Genomic DNA, 20987 nt, shown 5'->3' on the forward strand with positions numbered 1-20987 from the left:
CTCATGTCCCCTTTTTGCCCTCCTGATTTCCCTCTTAAGTATACTCCTACTTCCTTTATACTTTTCTAAGGATTCACTCGATCTATCCTGTCTGTACCTGACATATGCTTCCTTCTTTTTCTTAACCAAACCCTCAATTTCTTTAGTCATCCGGCATTCCCTGTACCTACCAGCCTTTCTTATCACCCTAGCAGGAATATACTTCCTCTGGATTCTCGTTATCTCATTACTGAAGGCTTCCCATTTTCCAGCCGTCCCTTTACCTGCAAACATCTGCCTCCAATCAGCTTTCGAAAGTTCTTGCCGAATACTGTCAAAATTGGTCTTTCTCCAATTTAGAACTTCAACTTTTAGATCTGGTCTATCCTTTTCCATTACTATTTTAAATCTAATAGAATTATGGTCTCTGGCCCCAAAGTGTTCCCCCACTGACACCTCAGTCACCTGCCCTGCCTTACTTCTCAAGAGTAGGTCAAGTTTTGCTCCTTCTCTAGTTGGTACACCCACATACTGAATCTTATTATATTCAAGGTTTATATGAGGGGCAAAGGCCAGCAAAGTTGTGATGAATTATGTAAGACACTGGTCAAACCTCAGCTGGAGTACTGTGTACAGCTCTGAGTGCTAAACTATAGAAATGATGGGAATACATTGAAAAGAGTGCAGGAGAGAATGATTCTGAGGTGACGCGCTTCAGTTATGAGGATAGATTGGAATACAATCACAGAGTGTGCTGGAGACACTCAGCAGGTCTGGCTGCATCTGTGGAGAGAGAAACAGTTAATGTTTTGAGTCCAACATGGAACTGAAAGTGAAAATAGATTGGATAGGAATTTTCAATATGATGAGGGATCAGGCCAGATTGTACAGGGATGACCAGTTCCTACACATAAATGGATTGAAATCTAAAAAGAACCATTTTAAAGTGTTTTGCAAAAGAAGAAAGTGTGAGGGAAGGAAAGTCTTTGTCATGCAGTGAGTATCTAGAGTCAGGTGTGCACTCCTGGGAATGTGGTGGAGTCAGGTCCAACTAAGGTATTTAAAAGGGCATTGATGATCATTTAAATCAAATCAATGTGCAGAGTTACAGAGAAAGTGCTCAGAGAGCTGGTATAGACGTGATGGACAGAATGACATCCATTTGAAATGTAACAATTCTGTGATTCGGCAACACGGGAGCTGTGTCAGAGGGCTAGAGTGTTGCAAATGCTAAGCTCTTTTCAAAAAAGGAGAAGCTAAATGCAGCAGCTACAGGTCGGTCAGTTTAATGATGTTGGTGGTGAAACTTATGTGGACATAATAGAGGCATCACCATTTCTCAATTGGAAAGATATTGGTTATTAAATAATGACAAGCACAAACTGTCTGGAAAACTTGACTGTTTGCTTTTGATGAAGTAACAGAGGCGGTTAATGAGAGGAGTCCATTGATGGATTACGGAGTATGGATAGCTATGGATTTTGCTTATATGTCACATATTAGACTTGCTAGCAAAATTGAAAGCAGTGAGATTAAACCAGCATTGATCATATGGTATGAAAGTAGCCAAGGGGCACAAAGCAAAAAGCTGAGAAGATTAAGGGGAGATTTAATGGAGGTGTTCAAAATCATGTAAAACTGATGCTCACTATGGGTCTTTGGATGATTTGACTGATGGTGGAAGTGACAGTCAGGAGCTGTACCCCATGACATATCTGCCTCTTGAAGAAACTTCTCGGTTACTAGGTTACTCGGAGTTCTAGGTTACTACAAACAACTGTAAGAAGAGGAACAAAATGCTTAGTATTATTGAAATAGAATCTAGCTAAAAGTTTCAAAGAGTGGATGACCTCAATATTGAAACAGTAAATAACATAAAATGTAATGTGCTATTGAGAATCAATGTATTGTCAACAGAATATAGGAAACTTTTGCAATGAGATCCTGCCATGCGATTTTATAATTAATGTGTTAGTGTACTGTTAACACGACAGGATGTTGTACTTCCAACCTGACTGCAAGAGATTTGGAACTTTGGACCCAGAGTCACAAACGTGTACGGTTTCGAACTAAATAAACAGACTCAAGAGGTGTTTGTGCACAATGTTCCCATGTTATATGTACAACTTCCAAACACAGGTTGTATTTAAATATAAATTGCATACCTTGTGGTATAAGATCTTACTGTATGCAATTATATCTTACTGTATAGTGTCCCTTATATATTTTGTCATATTGCATTTTTTTTGACAATCCTATTTGTCAAATTGCTAAATACAGGTTCTTGATTTTTTCAGGCTCCCACGTGATTGCTACCGATCTGCCTCATTTACTGGGAAATCTACAGTTCAATATATCACGAAATACAAAAATGAGAAGTAAATATCAGCCAGAGGTCAGAGAACTTAGCTGGGGAGTAGATTTGGAAAACAAATTCCCCAGAAGTGCTGGTCAATTTGATTATATAATGGCTGCCGATGTGGTCTACAGTCACCCATACTTGGACGAACTTCTAATGACTTTTGATCACTTATGTCAAGATAATACCATCATTTTGTGGACAATGAGATTTAGACTTGATGAAGATAATGATTTTGTGGAAAAGTTCCAGTGTATGTTTGATACTGAAGTTATATATGATCTCCCAAGTTTACAGATAAAGTTGTATAAAGCAAAAAGAAAAGTTTTGCAAACTTGTAAAACAATATAGAGAAAAGCACAGCCATCATAGGAGAACTTGGAAATGTTAATAGTTGTGAAACAATAGCTCTCCTTATCAAGGTGAGTCAGGTTGAATTCCTTGAAAATCAGACATATAAAATGATATGAGATGACACACTTCCAACAAAGTTTCTATTGCTCTCCAAGCTTCCAATATTCAACAAGCCATTTCCCAGCTTAGAAGCCTTCAAAGAGAAGGTTTAGCTCCCAATAAGCATGTTTAAACAGCAGGCCTAAAATGAAATATATATCTGAACCTGATTTCTGACATTGACAAATATGGTTGTAAGAAGAATTAGTCAGATGATATAACGCCTTCTACGATCACAATCACAAAAGTGTCTGCATTAATTGCTAATTACTTCGCTAATTACTTAAATTCACTAATTTAAGCATTTCGAGATGCCAAGTAGGAATTGAAAAGCTCGATCCAATTTTTCTGAAGCTTTGCCAAACAGTTTACTTAAAATTTTAGCAGAAACGTTTTCTTGGATTCCAGAAATGCCTCTTTTGTTAAAAGTTCTGTATTATTCATCTCATTTTCAAAAACAGGAGAGCAATCATATTTTGTATCAAAATTACTTTTTAAAAAATTGAATACATATGTTGAATGCTGAAAATGTGTTGCTGGAAAAGCGCAGCAGCTCAGGCAGCATCCAAGGAACAGGAGAATCGACGTTTCGGGCATAAGCCCTTCTTCAGGAGAAGGGCTTATGCCCGAAACGTCGATTCTCCTGCTCCTTGGATGCTGCCTGACCTGCTGTGCTTTTCCAGCAACACATTTTCAGCTCTGATCTCCAGCATCTGCAGCCCTCACTTTCCCTACACATGTTGAATACCTAAAACAAGAAACTTTGATTTAGTGTAGTTTCCATTTGTAAACAAATTCCCAACAGTATATTAAAATATTAATTAATTTTGCTAAAAATTAATTTTTGAGGCACATGATAAGGCACTCGGTGGATAAATACATTGACAGTTACTCTGCATATATGACTACTAAACAGTGCAAGAATGAAACAGAAGACAAAAAACATCCTGAATATCTTCATTCAGCATTCTTCAAAGTTGTGGCAGGAGTACAGAAATAAGACAATACATGGAATAATATTGATATACAGTACTGTACCAGAAGGACAATAATGCATATCGATCATACAATATTTAAAGAACCCGTTTTCTACATGTAACTATTATCTGTGGTTTAAAAATATGACAAAAGAATATTTTGTTAAAAAGTAAAATAACATAATGAACTATCGTTTGCTATGATTGTTATCATTTGGTTGTACACTTTATGAAGCCAGTATTTTTGTCTTTTTAACTCTGTGTCATTTGATCCAAAAATGATAAGGTTATTAATAATCATGAATCATTTTAAGGAAATTTATCGATTTCTTTTTTAATCATCTGTACTGACAAATTGCATCCTATGTTGATCAAAGGTATCTGGATGGGTATATGAATAGGAAGGGTTTAGAGGGATCAGAAAAATATCTCTGGTTCCAACCTGTGAAATTTATTCACAATCAAAGCATCTTCAATCAAATCTTCCCTTACAGTCTTCCAGGTTCACCCAAAGCACAATCATTCCTCACAACTCAGTTTTCCCAGTTCTGATATGAATCTTAAAAAGCTCATTAAACTCTATCCCATATCATAATCCATTAGATGTGTAGAGACAATAGTCCAATCCCTGACATGAGGGATGTAATGTACTGGGCACTGGGCATCATTAAACCTTGATCCAAAAATGAACAAGGGCCATATTCCAGAGATGAAGTGAAAACAACTGCCCTTGGCACCAAGGTTACATTTGGCTAAGTGTGGCACCAAGGAGTCTCAGCAACATTGTACTCATTGTGGTTAAAGGAAAAATACTCTGCTGGTTAGAATCATGTCTAGTGCAAATCAGCTTGTTGAGGTTGTTGCAAGTCACTCATCTCAGCTCCAGGACATTGTTTCAAGAGTTCCTCAAGGTGGTGTTTGTGACCCAACCATTTTCATCAATGATCTTCCCTCCAACACATCGTCAGAAGTCTGGGTGTCTCCTGCTGATCACAAAGTGCTCAATATCATTTGCAACTCATCAAAGACCAAAATAAAGCCAGAAAATATAGAAACAAAATCACAATTTGCCAGTTAAGCTCAGCAATTAGAGTTAACATGTTGGTTCCAGTGACTTGTCTTCAGAACATTAGAAAATATAAGAATATCCACTAGCATCTGTGACGAGATCAGCAGAATTAACATCAAGTATCAAACTAAAAGCTGCAGATACCAGAAATCTGAAACAAAAGTTGTCACTTCTGCAAAAGGGTCATTGGACTCAAAAAGATTAACTCTGTGTCTCCCTCCACAGATGCTGCCAGACCTGCGGAGTTCCTCAAGCAATTTCTGTTTTTGTTTAACATTTCATGCATTTGGCTTTTCAACAGAGCCTGAGGTGTTAACTCTGAGCATTCCTCCAGAAATAATGTTCAGCTTGCTGGGTATTTTAATCTCATGTTAGTAAAAACAGGCACATGGGAGATGAAATTCAATGCACAGAAATGTAAAGTGATATATTTTTGCTGGGACAGTTAGAGGCAATTAAAATGAAATCAAGCAACATCTAAAGGAAGGACACAGGAACTGAGGTCCCTGTGATATAGACATAGGTACACAAAATCTTCGAATCTGGCAAGCTATTGAGGACTTGTTTAATAAAGAAACTGGAATCCGAATAGTTATCTGGTAGTACAGAATTTGAGTATGGCTAAAATATATTCATTTACTTGAAGTTTTCATCCTTCAATGTTCATGACAAGTCAAAAGGAACAAAGAGAAACAATTTGTATTGTCTTAGAGGAGAGCTGATTGGTTGGGAAGTGAACTCTGAATAGTTAAGGCACTGCCATGAAGAATGCACCAGTTAATGATGGTTGACAGTTCATTGTCAAGCTTTGTTTAAACTTTAAACAGGCTGTTTGATTCTCAGTGGTCAAGGCACCACCTGAGAAATGAACCAGAGAGTGGCTACCATCTATTCTGTTAAGTTGAAACAGGCAAATTGTGTATACATATTTTTTTTTCTCTGCAAAGAACAGTCCCCTGTGTATTAATATATGTAGTGCACTTTACTATGGGTCTGACTGACATTCTGAAATTGGTTGTCAGCAGAATTCAATATACAGTCAGTATTATGTTGCAAACATTGTCTAATTGTGGGTGGTTGGGTACAGTCATTAAGTTGCTTCTTGTAAACAATCAGAGGGATACACTGTTGGAAACATCTTTAAATGGGCTAAGACCAGACAACATGTTCATCGTATTAGATGTGAGAAACGGATTCTGAGCCATCCCTTTTCACCCAAAATCATAGAAGGAACTCGTATTTACCTCACGGGAAAAGTGATACACATGGAATTCCCTCCCATGGGAGTTCCACATTAGTTTGGGGATGAACAAGGACCTGAACTTGCTAAAACAGCCTCCTATAAAAATGTTGCCATACAGTTTGTAGGCAACTGTCTGACAGCAGTTAAGACTGAAGCTAGGCCTTGCAGAGTATTGACATCATAATATTGACAAAATAACGACATCCATCATCATCAAGAGGTCAGTAATGGCACTGATCAATACCAGCCTCCCAGCTTTGCCCACCTGTCGCAAGAGGTCCATGGCAGATGCCATTTCTTTAGCCCTACACTCATCCCTGGAACATCTGGATAACAAGGACACCTATGTCAGACTTCTATTTATTGATTTTAACTCCATCTTCAACACTGTAATTCCAAACAATCTCATCTTCAAACTCCGAGACCTAGGACTCTGTTGCCCCCTCCAGAACTGGATCCTTGACTTCCTGACCCGCAGACCGCAATCAGTGAAGAGAGGTGACAACACCTCTTCCACAATAATCCTCAACACCGGTACCCTGCAAGGCTGCATACTCAGCCCCTTACGATATTCCTTATATGCTCATGACTGTATGGCCAAATTCAGCTCTAACTCCATTTACAAATTTGCTGATGACATCACTGTAATTGGTTGGATCTCAAACAATGACAAAACAGAGTTCAGTAAAGAGCTAGAGAGCTTAGTAGCACATGTAAAGACAACAATCTCTTCCTCAATGTCAGCAAAATGAAGGAGCTGGTCATCAACTTCAGGAAGCAGAATAGAGGACACACTCCTGTCTGTATTAATGATGTTATGGTGGAGATGGTTGAGAGCTTCAAGTTTCTTTGAGTAAATGTCACCAACAATCTATCCTGGTCCACCCACTTTTACGTGACAGTTAAGAATACATACCAAAGCTTCAACTTGCTCAGAAGGCTTTGGAAATTTGGTATGTCCACAATGACTCTTATCAATTTTTACTGATGCTACATAGAAAGCATCTTATCCAAATGTGTCACAATTTGGTATTGCAACTGCTCTGGCCAAGACGGTATGGGATTACAGAGACTTGTGAATGCAGCCCAGTCCGTTACACAAGTCAGTCTTCCATCCATTGACTCCATCTATACTTCACGCATCCTTGGGAAAGCAGCCAACATAATCAAAGAACCCCCCCGAGTTATACTCTCTTCCATCCTCTTCCATCAGGAAGAAGATATAGAAGTCTGAAAACACTTACCAACAGATTTAAGAGTAGATTTTTCCTTGTTGTTATCAGACTTATGAATGGAGTTAATCTTTCACTGCACTTTCTCTGTAGCTGCAACACTATATCTTGGATTCAGTTCTATTATATTGATGTACTTATGTAAGGTGTGACTTGTTTGATTAGCACAAAACAACGCTTTTCACCGTATCTCAGTACATGTGATAATAATAAATCAAATCATATCAAATCATATCAAATCAAATCAAATCCAAAATGTATTGGCCTGTATCTTAGGGATTGCTTTAAAGTTAATCCTAAGAAGGTATGGATGGGGTAGTAGACAGCCCAGTGCCAAGGTTATGCCTTCTGGTAAAAGCACTAGTCAACACCAGGTTATCGAGGAGCCACTCACATTTAAATGAGAGAGGAATTTGGAAGATCTTGGGACTCTTGTATTAAAGGTTTTTAACATTGTAATATGGGAATTTAGATTTCAAAGTATAAGTGAACAGGTTTTTGCTTTTAATTCTGTGAAAGTGATTATTGAGCTGGGAAGAAGTATTGAGCTGTTTCAGCTGTTTAAGTGAACAGGGTTTATCTTAAAGTTCAACTCAGACAAAAATCAGTGAATTAGCTGGTGACTGTGTATCTTGGGGAAAGACAGTCACAGAGATAGTCACATCCAGTGAGTGTATAGAGAGTTACAGAAAGGAAATGCTTATAATCTTGTCACTTGAATATGAAATTAATCAGTTAAGAACAGAGTGAAATTTCACTGGGATTGAGTGTCTGTAAAAGACATTTCTGGGAAAAAGATCAATTTATTTGCCATTCATGCAAATATTTTTTAAACTGTCATAAGTTTCTAGTTTTGTTTTTATTTTCTTTTATGTTTTCAACTAAAGTTTTGTTAAAAGAACATTATCAGCTCAACAATATGTTCAGTAACGGAACACGATAGTAACCAAATTACAGAATTAAAACTAATGATCTAAAGAGACAAGTTTTACTCTGATTGGCCCAATATTACCATCAGCTGGCATCATAATTATTGCCCAAATTTTACCCCTGTCTTTACATCAATGGTCCAGGCCATACAGTGTCTGCTCATGGAGGACCCATCTCCTGAGGATCAAGAAAAAAGCATATGCAGAGATGAAATAGGCACTAATCATGAGGGGTATGGATAGGATGAATAGCCTTTTCCCCAGGGTAGGGGAGCCCAAAACCAGAGGGCATAGCTTTAAGGTAAGAGGGGGAAGATTTAAAAGGGACTTGAGGGGTAGCCTTTTCACGCAGAAGGTGGTGTGTGTATGGAATGAGCTGCCAGAGGAAGTGGTGGAGGCTTGTACAATTACATCATTTAAAAGGAATCTGGATGGGTATGTGATTAGGAAGGGTTTAGAGGGATAGGGGCCAAATGTTGGCAAATGGAACTGGATCAGTGTGACATGTTGGCTCAGGCCGTCTTCTCTGATTTTGACAACATGAGGTTTGGTAAAGCACGTTGGCTTCTACAGCAGGCAGTGAAAAGCTGCATCTTATTAATTTACAGGAAGGAAGTCAGGAGCTGGTTGTTACACAGTCCAGAACAGGAGGAAAACAACACATGATGATATTCCTGATGACTGTGCCGTAAAAACACACCGCTGGAACTTATTCAGAAGAAATCAGTTTGAATCCCTGTGAGTGGAGGGAGATGCCTTAAAAACTCAGGGAAGATTCTATAAAGATACTGTGCCAGGTCTGAAGGTGCTCTTTAATGCCAACAAGGGACTGAGTGATGCCATTTCTACACACAAAGGCTGGGAGAGGTTTGGAACTCTCTTCCACAAATGGCCAGGGATGCTGGATCCATTGTTCGTTAAATCTGGGAATAGATACGTTTTTGCTAAACAAAGGTATGAAGGGATATGGGCCAAAGACAGGCATATGGAGATAGGCCATAGATCATCCACAGTATCATTGAATGGTGGAACAGGGTCAAGGGGCTGAATGGCCTCCTCCTGTTCTGATGTTCCTGTTTAGGAGACACAGGTGAAATCAGGGAACTGCTCACAGACCATCCGCGGCAAATATTAAAAAAAGCAATTCTAGGTTTGGATTAGACATGCTGGATACTGTAAGGTTGAAGAGATTATTGTAAATATTTCAGGAAGTTTCTATTTTGAGAGAAAAGTGATGCATGGAAACCAGGATGGATTACCAGTTTATCCCAGAAAGCCTGTTGATCCCAACAGAATCATCATTCCAAGTCTCAATTACCTACCTCAGGGATTCACTGTGTTCTTTCATATTTAACTGCATTTATCCATGAGCATTCTATCTGAAAAGAAGGCTACAGACACGGAGCTGTGTTTAAAGGGCTGGCGTCAGATCCAGGAATGTCGATTGCTATACATGTTACCAGTCCTTTTAAATCTTATTCAATAGGGATGCACCACAATGCAGTTCCATTATAAAACCAATACCTCATCATCCAGCCCAATCCACCAGATACAGACACCCTGAGGTTTTGCAGTGGTTCAGAACGCACTGTGACATTGCTGGTGCCTTTGAAATTACTGCTGGACTGGATACAAATAGAATACCAATCAAAATGAAATGTCACTGTATTCCTCCCATACATAGGATCATTCGGTAGTTTGCCTGGGGTGGATATCAGTAAAAGTGAAACAAAACCAAAAATTGCTGGAAAAGCTCAGCAGGTCTGGCATCACCTATGGAGAGAAATCAGGGTTAATGTTTTGGGTCCAGTACTGCAGAAAGGTCACTGGACCTGAAATATTAACTCTGATTTCTCTCCACAGATATTACCAGATCTGCATAGTTTTCCCAGCAATTTCTGATTTTGTTTCCAATCTCCAGAACCCACACTTCTTTAGATTTCAGTTAATTAAATTGGATTTTTTTTTGTGTATGTCAATGACACGATATTGTTAAGTCGATTGGCAGTAGCCTCAACAAGGGGAAAATGGGGACTGCAGATGCTGGCGATCAGAGTCAAAGAGTGTGGTGCTGGAAAAGCACAGCCGGTCAGGCAGCATCCGAGGAGCAGGAGAGTCGACGTTTCGGGTTTAAGCTCTTCTTCAGGAATGTGGACATTGCTGAAGAAGGGCTCATGCGCAAAACATCAATTTTCCTGCTCTTCGGATGCTGCCTGACTGGATGTGCTTTTCCAGCACCACACTTTCTGACAGTAGCCTCAACAAGGAGAAAGTTTGATGTGCAGCTGTTAGACATGAACACAAAAACTTACTTCTCGTGTTGGTCCCAGGCTACTTAATCTGAGCTGTTGCTTAATTTCTGTAATTAGTTCATGATTATTATTATAGCTCACTTTGACATTGTTTTTAGTGCAGGTATTTCTCTGTACACTTTATCTAACTTTCATGGCCCTCTGGTTTGACTGGGTAAATAGTAGGTGGAGAGAGGTTTTTGACTTGAGTTGATTTATTATTGTCACAGATACAGAGGTACAGTGAAATACCTTACAGAGTGCATTAGGGTAACAGACCGGAGCGAGGAGTGCAATGTTACAGCTGCAGCGAACGTATACAAATATTACATTTAAAATTTGAGAGATACATTCGCAAGTTTAATAACAGTGGGGAAGACGCTGTTCTTGAATTTATCCCTTTGATTCCATGAACCCCCCTTCACAATATTAAGTCCTAAAAATAATTTCTATGATGCTGCAGTCGATTATTGCAAACATTGATCACTCCCTGAGTACAGCTTTAAAACTCTTTTAAATTGACTTCCCATCACCCATTAAAGAAATGCACCTTTTGAGAAATTTTAATCCTTTTTTTCTTGCTTCTCTCTGAAATTAGATTCTGCGTTCATTCCATCTGGATTACCCTGACTTGGAGATGCCGGTGTTGGACTGGGGTGGACAAAGTTAAAAATCACACAACACCAGGTTATAGTCCAACAGGTTTATTTGGAAGCACTGGCTTTCAGAGCGCTGCTCCTTCCATTCCCCAGCACATCCCTAGGTGTGAGCCCTGGGGCAGCAGCTTATCCCCTGAAATTTATTCTCCTTGTCGCGGAAATACAGCCCATTGTGAAGCTAACCTTTAAAACCTGCCCAGTTTATAAGTGGGAATGATTTAAATTTAATGCTCCGCTTTTTCAAAACAAGGAGCTGCTGTCATAAAACATTGGAATTCTTGATTGCAGAAGTCTGTGTGCAGTTTGTTCTGAACACAGATTAGCTTTAATCAGAGATTCCCCAGTCAGCTCTCGTTTAGATTCGGTTGGAACATCCCTCAGTGGTCGCAGCGTTTGGCATATCTCCAGTTCAGGGACATTGGAGAGATGGTGCAGGCTCGGGTTTCATGAGGGCTCCTCCGGGTTGGAAATGCATCCTTCGTGAAATTATCCTCTTTTTGCCATTTCTCCAAGATTTGCACTGAAGCTATGGCGGATAAACTGCAATTTATTTGGTTTTATTCTGGGTAATTTCTGCCAGCGCTCAGTTCCTGGTCAGCAGTTCCAGTGTGGAGATCAATTACTAACTCGCCCCTTCTGCCCTGCTCAGGCAAACCAGAGACGCATGAATTATGGCTGAGCCCATTCAGGACGGAGGAATGTGGAATCGAATTTTTCTCTCACATGTTCCCCCCACACCCCCTCCTTCTCCTGTCTTTCTGCAGGAATGGTCAGAGATCAGTACTCCAGCCTGTCCCACTGTTAGCTTGAACCCACACTTGGAGAAGGTTACAGTAAATCTGTCCAAATCCAGCGAAGAGCTTTTTATGACAGGGGCATGTGTTTGGATCCTGTGGTCATTCTATCATAGGCTGTGTTGGTATCGGCTGGTGGGGCTGGCTCATCGACAAATACATAAAACCATTAGGACTTTTCCCGGAGGGAAGGCGGGTCTGACAGAGCTGCCTTTAATTACTGCAAACATAATCCTCATGCTGCTGAAGATACATCCGCTCTCAGCCTTCAAATAAGGTACATGCTTTTTATGCGCGTTTTCGGGTAATTTGTTTGTTTACTTACTCAGTTTTCGAATGGTTACGTTCATTTATCCATAACTGCTCTCTTTTTGTATCTCACTCCTGGCTCTAGGTTTGCTGAAATCTTTACCTTCAATTTGATTTAAAATTGGTTTTGCATAAGTTAAGGGTAAGTGATTGTATGGTGGCATTATCAGTAGAATTTTCCTAATCCAGAGACCGGGGTAATGTTCCAGGGACCCAGGCTCGAACCCTTGCCACAGCACAGGGTCGAATTCGAATTCAATAAACATCTGAAATGAAGAGGCTGATGATGATCGTGAAACCATTGTTGATTTGTGAAAAAAATCAATCGTGGGACAACAGCGTTGCTGGCTGGGCCAACATTTGTTGGCTGTCCCGAACTGCCTTTGAACTGATTATTGTAAACACTCGTGTTCACTATTATCTGCTCCCCGTGCCTGGTCTGGTCTCCATGTGACTCCAGACCCACAGCGATGTGGTTGACTCTGGGCAATGAGGGATAGGCAATAAATGCGGGTCTGACCAGTGATGCTTACTTTCTGAGAATGAATTACAAAAAAACTGGGCAGTAAGTTAGGACTCTTATGGATTTTTTTGGAAACTAAGAATGAGAATTTCAAAATGGAATGACCACATTGTGCAGACCCGGAGCAGTAATTGAACGGAAACGTGTACTGTACATTACTACACTCCCAGAGAACTGCTTTCTTGTTAGCGAGAGAAGGGCTAGTGTTGAGTTTAACCTGTGTCTCACATGAGGTTGGGAAAATCAGAGTGATCTTAGCCAGTACTGAAACTGAACCCGAGCTGTTCCCATTGCAAACCAGCCATCCAACCAACTGAGCAAACCGAACCACTGAAGGTTTGGTACCCAAAGTGAACATACAGCCCTGTCTGATGTCGGGGATGAGAATGGCTGGAGATAAAAGAGGTCAGGAAGGTTTCGTGACAACGGGTTGGGCCGAAGGGTCTGTTTCCATGCTGTACATCTCTATGAATCTATGTACATATTATCCCATAAAATGGCAAAGTCATTGCAATGTGTGACGTGGGAAAGTTGCAGAATTTTTTTATCACGTGTGTTGAAGCCTAAATATTTCTAGACGATGGAATAGGTGGAACTGTGAAAATAATCATGAGACAAACAGTCACAGCCAGCTGCCACAGGAGCCAGTCATCATTGGGATGTTGAGAAGGTGAGGTATTTTTGCTTGTATTGAGCTTTCAGTAACAAAATGTTATATTCACGTGTGATATCATTTACTGAAAAGCTGTTCAGTCTACATTCAGAGGTTGTAAAAGTTCAAAGGGGGAAGGGTTGGAAAAAGGAAAAATAGAAAACAGATGCGATGCAACTGCAGAGGAAATACTACGGTTACACGCAGCGATCACTTTTTAAATTCAACTCCGATTCCAAATAAATGTCCTTAATGAATACCGAGAATTATAGGGAGGCAGATTTGCTTATTCGACAATATACTTGGACTTGCAATATCCAAACTGTAATGATAGTGAGGGGCAAAGGTTTCTAATAGAGGGCTTTTCTCACCCAATAGCAGCATTTCAGCGTGTTTCCCCAGGAAGGTACAAGATGAAGATGTGATGACACTGATGTCAGCAACCTTGCTTTAACCAGCCCACGCACAGACACAGGTGGAGTGCAGGTGTCCAGGTCCCAAGGAACATACCGATTGCTTATTCTCCACACCATCCCAGAATTAGTCAGTGGTCAGGAAGGTCAGTCCGGGTGACAGCTGCCATTCACCAACCAAGGCTGTTAAACGTGGTCTGTTCTCAGGCAGTGCAGGGTTTAAACTCACCCGGGGCTGATAATTGCCTTCCTGGCAGTGACTGGGAAACCAAGGTAATCCACCAGCAACACTGGGGCAGGGTCTATGGCTCCTGACCTTCCAGCAGCTTCGTGGTTTTTCAGACGGGGATTTTAAAAAAAAACGGATTTTTAAAAAATCATTTTTTTTGCGAGGTCCCAGATTTTGACAATCGGGACGACTCGGAGTTGTTGGAGATCAGAGGCGAGAGAGTGGTGCTGGAAAGGCACAGCAGGTCAGGCAGCATCCGAAGAGCAGGAGAGTCAACATTTCGGGCCGGAGCCCTTCATCATTTCTGACCGAACGTGCTTTTCCAGCACCACACGGTTGGGCCATGTGCCTGGTTTACTGAGTGGTTACCCAGGCTGGAGCTTTGGGAGGGGTCAGGGAGACCAAGGTGCAGCACTGGAACCATCTCAGAACGTGGAACAGGCTCTTCAGCTCACTATGTCTGTGCTGACCACGATGCCATTCTAAACTAATCCCATCTGGCTGCACATGGTCCATTTCCCTCTATTCCCTGTCTGTTCATTTGTCGGTCTAAATGCCTCGTAAATATTACTATCGTCATATGGTATGCAATGGGGCATGCATGCAATGTGTGTGTGTGCATGTGTATGCATGTGCATTTGTGTATGTGTGCGTGCATGTATCTGTGTAAGTGTGTGTATGTATGTATGCGAATCCATGTATGTATACCTGTGTGTGGGTGCATGTGTGTCTGTATGTGCATGTGTGTAAGAATGTGTGGGTATGTGTATATGTGTCTCTGTATTCGTGCATGTGCCTGTGTGTGTCAGTGTGCCCGTCTGTGTGTGTATCTATGTCGGTGTATGTGTATGCCTGTGTATGTGTGCATGCGTATCTGTGTGTGTTCCTGTGTGTCTGTGTATATGTGTGCATGCGTGTGAATCTGTGTGCGTGTCTGTGTGTATGTCTGTATATGTGTGTATGTGTCTGGGTCAGCAGCATGGAGAAAGGGTCTCAGCAGGAGGCAACGCCATTCAAGATGGTCAGGGAGCAGGTTCCCATCTGACCCTTCATGATCGAAGATGTTTATGGGCTCTGTGCTTCAATGCAATCCTCTATTTGTTGCAACCACAAGTCAATGTTGAAGCAGGGCAGAGACAGATCTGTCAGTGCTGAGGGGACAGCTGCCCTAATGAATGCTGAGTGGACTGCAGCTGGAGACATTTGCAGCATCTCTTAGATTCCCATACACTGTTGCATAAAGTGAGGGAATGAGGTGGGAGGCAGGGGGAGCGAATAGATGGCAACAGATGAACCCTGTTCAATAGGACCCAACTGCTCCGGTCAACATGCACTTCCTCTATCTCGAGTATGCTTGTGGGTTATAAGTGGTTCTGGCAAGTTATGGTTTGCAACCCCCACTGATGTGTAAAACAAATGAACAGCTCATTCTGCTGCTCAGCCAACGACTGGTTTTGTGTCTCCATCCACATTTTATTGGAGGATGAATGAGTGACAAATAGAACGTGCGTTGTATATATGGGTGGCTCAGTGGTTAGCACTGCTACCTCACAGCGCCAGGGACATGTGTTCGATCCCAGCCTCAGGCAACTCTGTGTGGAGCTTGGACATTCTCTGCGTGGGTGTGCAGACTCTGGTTTCCTCCCACAGTCCAAATATGTGCAGGGAAGGTAGGAAATGCAGGATTATGCAGATGTGGTAGGAGGGTGGTCTTGGTGGGGTGCTCTTCAGAAGGTCAGTGTGGATTTGATGGGCGGAATGGTCTGCTTCCACACCGTAGGGATTCTTTGATCCTAAATTTAGATTGAGCTCGAAGAAGCTAGTGAGTTGTCCACATTTGTTGGCTGTGGATATCCAGGTGTATGGCGCCTGACATCTCTGACATAATGTTATTATTTTCCAATCAATTACACACCTCTGGAGCAGTGGGACTCAAACCCAGGTCTCCTGGCTCAGAGATGGGACACTACCACTGTGCCACATAATGCAGGATGGATTGACTCTTCGCCAGTCAACTGGCAGTTACAGATGTCGGTTATAGTCACCCAAAATTATTTTTGTATCTAACGCATTCTGGGAATCTGCTACGCACCTGTTCAGCATTTTATAATGGAGAGCCAACCACGAGCAAACCCATGTGCTGACTGTTTTATTTGAGTGAGAGGTAGACCTCATCACTGTCCCCCACAGACACCATATCCCAGGGACTGATGGAAATGGGCATAGCTGTGAAATCTGACTACCCCCAGGCGCAAGGAGCAATTGGCTGCAGACAGATGTTATGAGGGCATCACAGACTGACTGAGAGAATTATAAACTGGAAACTCTTCCATTCTGTCACAATCTCTGCAGACATAATATGGAGGAACTGGGGTTGGGCTGGAATGGACAAAGATTAAAAATCACACAACACCAGGTTAGAGCCCAACAGGTTTATTTGGAAGCACTAGCTTTTGAGACACTGTGAACCACCTGATGAAGAGGCAGCAACTCGAAACATAGTGCTTCCAAATAAACCTGTTGGATTATAACCTGGTTTTGTGTGATTTTTAATCTTTGCAGAGTTTAGTTACATGATATACAGCAGATACAAGTGCTGGTACTCAGTCAGGGACTGTCAAATGAGAAGTGGAGACAGCCAGCAAGCAATTGGTCACTTTAGCAGGATATGATCAGGCCAACATTGCCATGGTTAAAAAACCTGGTGCCGATTATGTCCTGTCAAGAAATGCTCATTACTCACATGACAAGGGTCAGAGATAGTTTTACAGCACGTGGTCACGTCATTTTCATCTCCGGGCAATGGAGTCAGAGGCAGCAGGTTAAATCGGGGTAACAATGCAATTCGCTCATCACCTCATCTGAGTCAGTTTCTGACTCTGGGCAGTCTTCACAGTCTCCATTACCAACCTGCTTCCCAGCACAAACACAAGCAACTTCACAGTGAATCAGGAAGACAAAGTCAGGGAGATCCTACACTCCTAATAACTGACTTGGAGAATCAAGAAAAAACAAACATTAAATGAGTGGTGGCCACATCTTGGCATGTGGCCTGCATTCCATTGAACAGGCAAGTGACTATTCCCAGACTCGTTGGCAAGAGCTGCCAAGTTTATCCCCCAATTATTTGTAAGAAATCAAATCTTCATATTCACAAACAACTAAAGGATTTATGTGGTCATCTACATTCCCAGAATTAACTGTCAAGGAATCTACTAAAAGTTGATTAAGTGTCCAAACTAAAAATATTGAAGCACACCGGAGAGATGATGATGCACTTACCACGAGGAAATGGGTCCAAAAAACATGATCAGTGCAAGTCCTTCTAGATAGGTTGTAAACAAATGTGCCATGGATGTGATCAAACTGGTTAGCAAATCACAGTCAAACCCCACTGCTTTGAAAGATTTGTGCAGGTGTTGGACTGGGGTGGACAAGGTCAGAAGTCTCACAACACCAGGTTATAGTCCAGCAGGTTTATTTAAGATCAGATATTCTTGGAGCTGTCGACAATAATCTGGTGTCGTGTGACTTCTGACCTCAAAACAGATAGACTTTATCGCAAATAAAGCGTTGTGGAAATCCTGGTTTGAGTGAGTTTGCACGGTTGAAATTACACCCTCCTGGTATAGTAAGATGTAGCTGCAGGTGGCCATTCACTCTACTTCTGATGAAAATGAAAGTGATAAAACCAAAAAGAAACAAAAAGCAAAATACTGCAGATGTTGAAATAAAAATACAAAGTGCTAGAAATGTTGGTCAGGTACAGAAGGCTTTGCACATTGAGCTGAATGTTGCCACAAATGCTGGGACCAGTTGTGGGCTGTCAGCCGGTGTTTTTCAGTCGTGCAGCTTTTGGTTTAGTTTTGCAGCCTGGAGTTTAACCCAGTCTTCATCAACCGGCTTGGGATGATGGGTGGATTTTGGAGCTGGAGCACTAATCAGGAAACACACATGAGCGAGCCTGACTGTGGATGAGGTGCAAGACAGGAGCAGCAAAGATGCAGAATGATCTTAATCACCAGCACTCTCATTGCCAGTAGGTTCTGTTACAATGGCAGAAATCCACTTCCATTTGACTGCTGACTTGCCATCGCCGTCTGATTATTATTTACATTGCACATCTCATGTAAAACTGGAGTTGCTGGGTCTTTTGGTTGTTCATGCTCTTTCTACAGGCTGAAGATTTGTGCAGACACTGAGGATCCGGTCTGCCTCTCGAAAAATTGCAATACTGTAGTCAATCTCTGACATTAATTGTCCTTCATTCAAAAGGGAGAGAGAAAAAATATTGGCCAGTCAAAGTAATATCTCTGAGTGGGAAAATGTTTGAGTCTGTTATAGAGAATGTAAGAGCAAAACATTTAGAAAAATATAATATAATCAAGCGGAATCAGCGTGGCTTCATGAAGCAGAAATCATGCCTGGCAAATTATTAAGAGTTTTAAGACCATAAGATGTAGCAGCAGAGTTGGGCCATTTAGCCCATCGAGATTAGAGTGGTGCTGGAAAAGCACAGCAGGTCAGGCAGGAAGGGCTCCGGCCTGAAATGTCGATTTTCCTGCTCCTCGGAACCTGCCTGACTCGCTCTGCTTTGCCAGCACCGCTCTAAACTTAACTCTGACCTCCAGTCCTCACATTCACCATCTGGCTCATCGAGTCTGTTCTGCCATTTGATCGAGGCTGATGTGTTTCTCAACCTCATTCTCCTGCCCTTTCCCCGTAGCCTTTGATCCAGTTACTAATCAAGAACTGAACTGTATCTGTCTTAAAGACAATGACTTGGCCTCAATAGCTGTCTGTGGCAATGAGTTCACAGATTAATCCGCTGTTAAACATCTTAGTTCTAAAGAGTTGTCCCTCCCCTCTGAGGCTGTGCCTTCGGGTTCTGTCTCTTGTACAAGTTGAACTATCCTCCCCACACCTTCTGTATCCAGGCCTCTTCAGTATTCTGTAAGTTTCAATCAGATACCCCCCCTCATCCTTCTAAACTCTGTCGCACACAAACGCAGAGACCTCAACTGCTCCTCATACACGTCCTTCAACTCTGGGATCATTCTTGTGAATTTCCTCTGTAGCCTCTCCAATGCCAGCACATCTTTCCTGAGATATAGGACCTAAAACTGCACAGAATATTCAATACGAAGTCTGACCAGAGCCTTACACAGCCTCAGCAGTATATCTCTTGCTCTTGTATTCTAGTCCTCTTGAAATGAATGCTAACATTGCAGTTGCCTTCCACACTGCCAACTGAACCTACATGTTAACCTTAAGAGAATCCTGAACTAAGACTCCCAAGTTCCTTTGTGTTTCAGATTTGCAAAGCCATTCCCTATTTAGAAAATAGTCTATATCTCTGTTCTTCCTACCAATGTGCATAACTTCACAATTCTAACAGACTTGTCAGGCATGAGCTCCTCTTAAAGAAGTGGTGCTGACTCAGCCCTATTTCACTGTGCATTTCCAAATACTCTGCAATCTTCTCCTCAGTAATGGATTACCAAAGACTGAGGTCAGGTTTATTCATGGATTATTTCCTGCCTTCTGTCTCCGTCCCTTCTTAAACAGGGCAGTTACATTAGCCATTCGCCAGTCCTCTGGGATCCTCCCTGACTCTGGTGATCCCAGAAAGATCATGACCAATGCCCCTACAATCTCCTCAGCTATCCCATTCCAAACTCTGGGATGTAGTCTGTCTGATCTGGATGATTTATCCACCTCCAGACTTTTCAATTTCCTCAGCACCTTCTCCTTCATGGGGATTGCTCCACTCACATTTGACCCCTGCATCTCTTGAAGTTCTGGCATGTTGCTGGTGTCTTCCACTGTGAAGAGTGATGTAAAGTACCTATTGGAGTAGGTTTTTAATCCTCTTACTTCTCCAGCTTACTGTTAAGCTTTAAACAGTTGGAACCCTCCAAACTCTGCAACTTTAATGGACTGTTTTGGAGGGTTCTAGGTGTAGGGGATTGGCCATCAGGGACTTGGTCAACTCCATGAAGTCAGCTGTCTTGAGTGATTGGGCATTGTCCTGACATACAATTACAGACTTAGCTACTCCACAGCTCTGACCGTTGGAATATCTGCATCATTATTGCTTTCATGAATTGTTGGCTTCTATAAGTCATAGTCAACAGACTTGAAGTAAATTAAGCCAACATTGCAATTGAGCAAAAACACCAATACCCGGAATTGGAATACATGACATAGCAAAGAGCAAATGGAGCAAGAAGAAAAATACCAGGAACAGGGTCCTCCATTGCTCTCTTACCCTCCATCTTTTTCACTCTCTCAAACAAAAAACAATTGAGAGACTTTTCCAGCATAAGGAAAAGGAATGTTCCTCAGTTATCCCCAACTGAAATCTTCTTTGAAGATATTCATACAGCACAGGAATTGGCCCTTCGGCCCAACATGTCTGTGCCAACCATAATGTTATTCTAAATCCATCTGCCTGCATATAGTCCATCTCCCTCTACTCCCTGCCTGTTCACAGGTCTGTTCTTGCTGTTGAAGTGGGGCCAACACCCTGTTTGGTATCCCTCATCCCCATTCACTAAACACCAATCAACTGGCATCTACAAGGTGTTACTCATTAGTAATCTGATTTGTAACTTTGTAGTGTTGCAATGGAGACGATCTCTACATTAGAAATATCTGCAGAGGATGAAGAGGAGTGTGAAATTCAGAACCAGGAAGAACATTCAGAAACTGAATCTTCTGATGAAAATGAAGGTAGAGTAACATTTAAACAATATATTTCACTATTTGTTGAATATTATTGTAGTGTATTTACCATTCTTTTGGAGCACAGGTGTGTGTACTGTAATGGGAGAATAGATGTGGACATAGAAATTGCCGGCAGGAATACAATTA

General features: G+C 41.5%; 2 protein-coding genes across 2 annotated transcripts in view; both read left to right on the top strand.

The window, feature by feature from the left end:
- Window positions 1-3345, top strand: part of mettl21e (methyltransferase like 21e) — a 23430-nt gene extending 20085 nt beyond the window's left edge. The window contains exon 5 of the mRNA XM_043692751.1: window positions 2277-3345. Within this exon, the coding sequence (XP_043548686.1) occupies window positions 2277-2689 (413 nt within the window). The 3' untranslated portion in view covers window positions 2690-3345. The remainder of the gene's footprint in view (window positions 1-2276) is intronic.
- A 5379-nt stretch (window positions 3346-8724) lies between these two features.
- LOC122551027 (protein-lysine methyltransferase METTL21E-like) overlaps window positions 8725-20987 on the top strand; it is a 28139-nt gene continuing 15876 nt past the window's right edge. The window contains exons 1-3 of the mRNA XM_043692671.1: window positions 8725-8786; window positions 13395-13487; window positions 20734-20846. Coding sequence (XP_043548606.1) covers window positions 8725-8786; window positions 13395-13487; window positions 20734-20846 — 268 coding nt within the window. The remainder of the gene's footprint in view (window positions 8787-13394; window positions 13488-20733; window positions 20847-20987) is intronic.

This window comes from Chiloscyllium plagiosum, chromosome 6, assembly GCF_004010195.1.
Source record: "Chiloscyllium plagiosum isolate BGI_BamShark_2017 chromosome 6, ASM401019v2, whole genome shotgun sequence".
Classification (NCBI taxonomy): Eukaryota; Metazoa; Chordata; class Chondrichthyes; order Orectolobiformes; family Hemiscylliidae; genus Chiloscyllium; species Chiloscyllium plagiosum.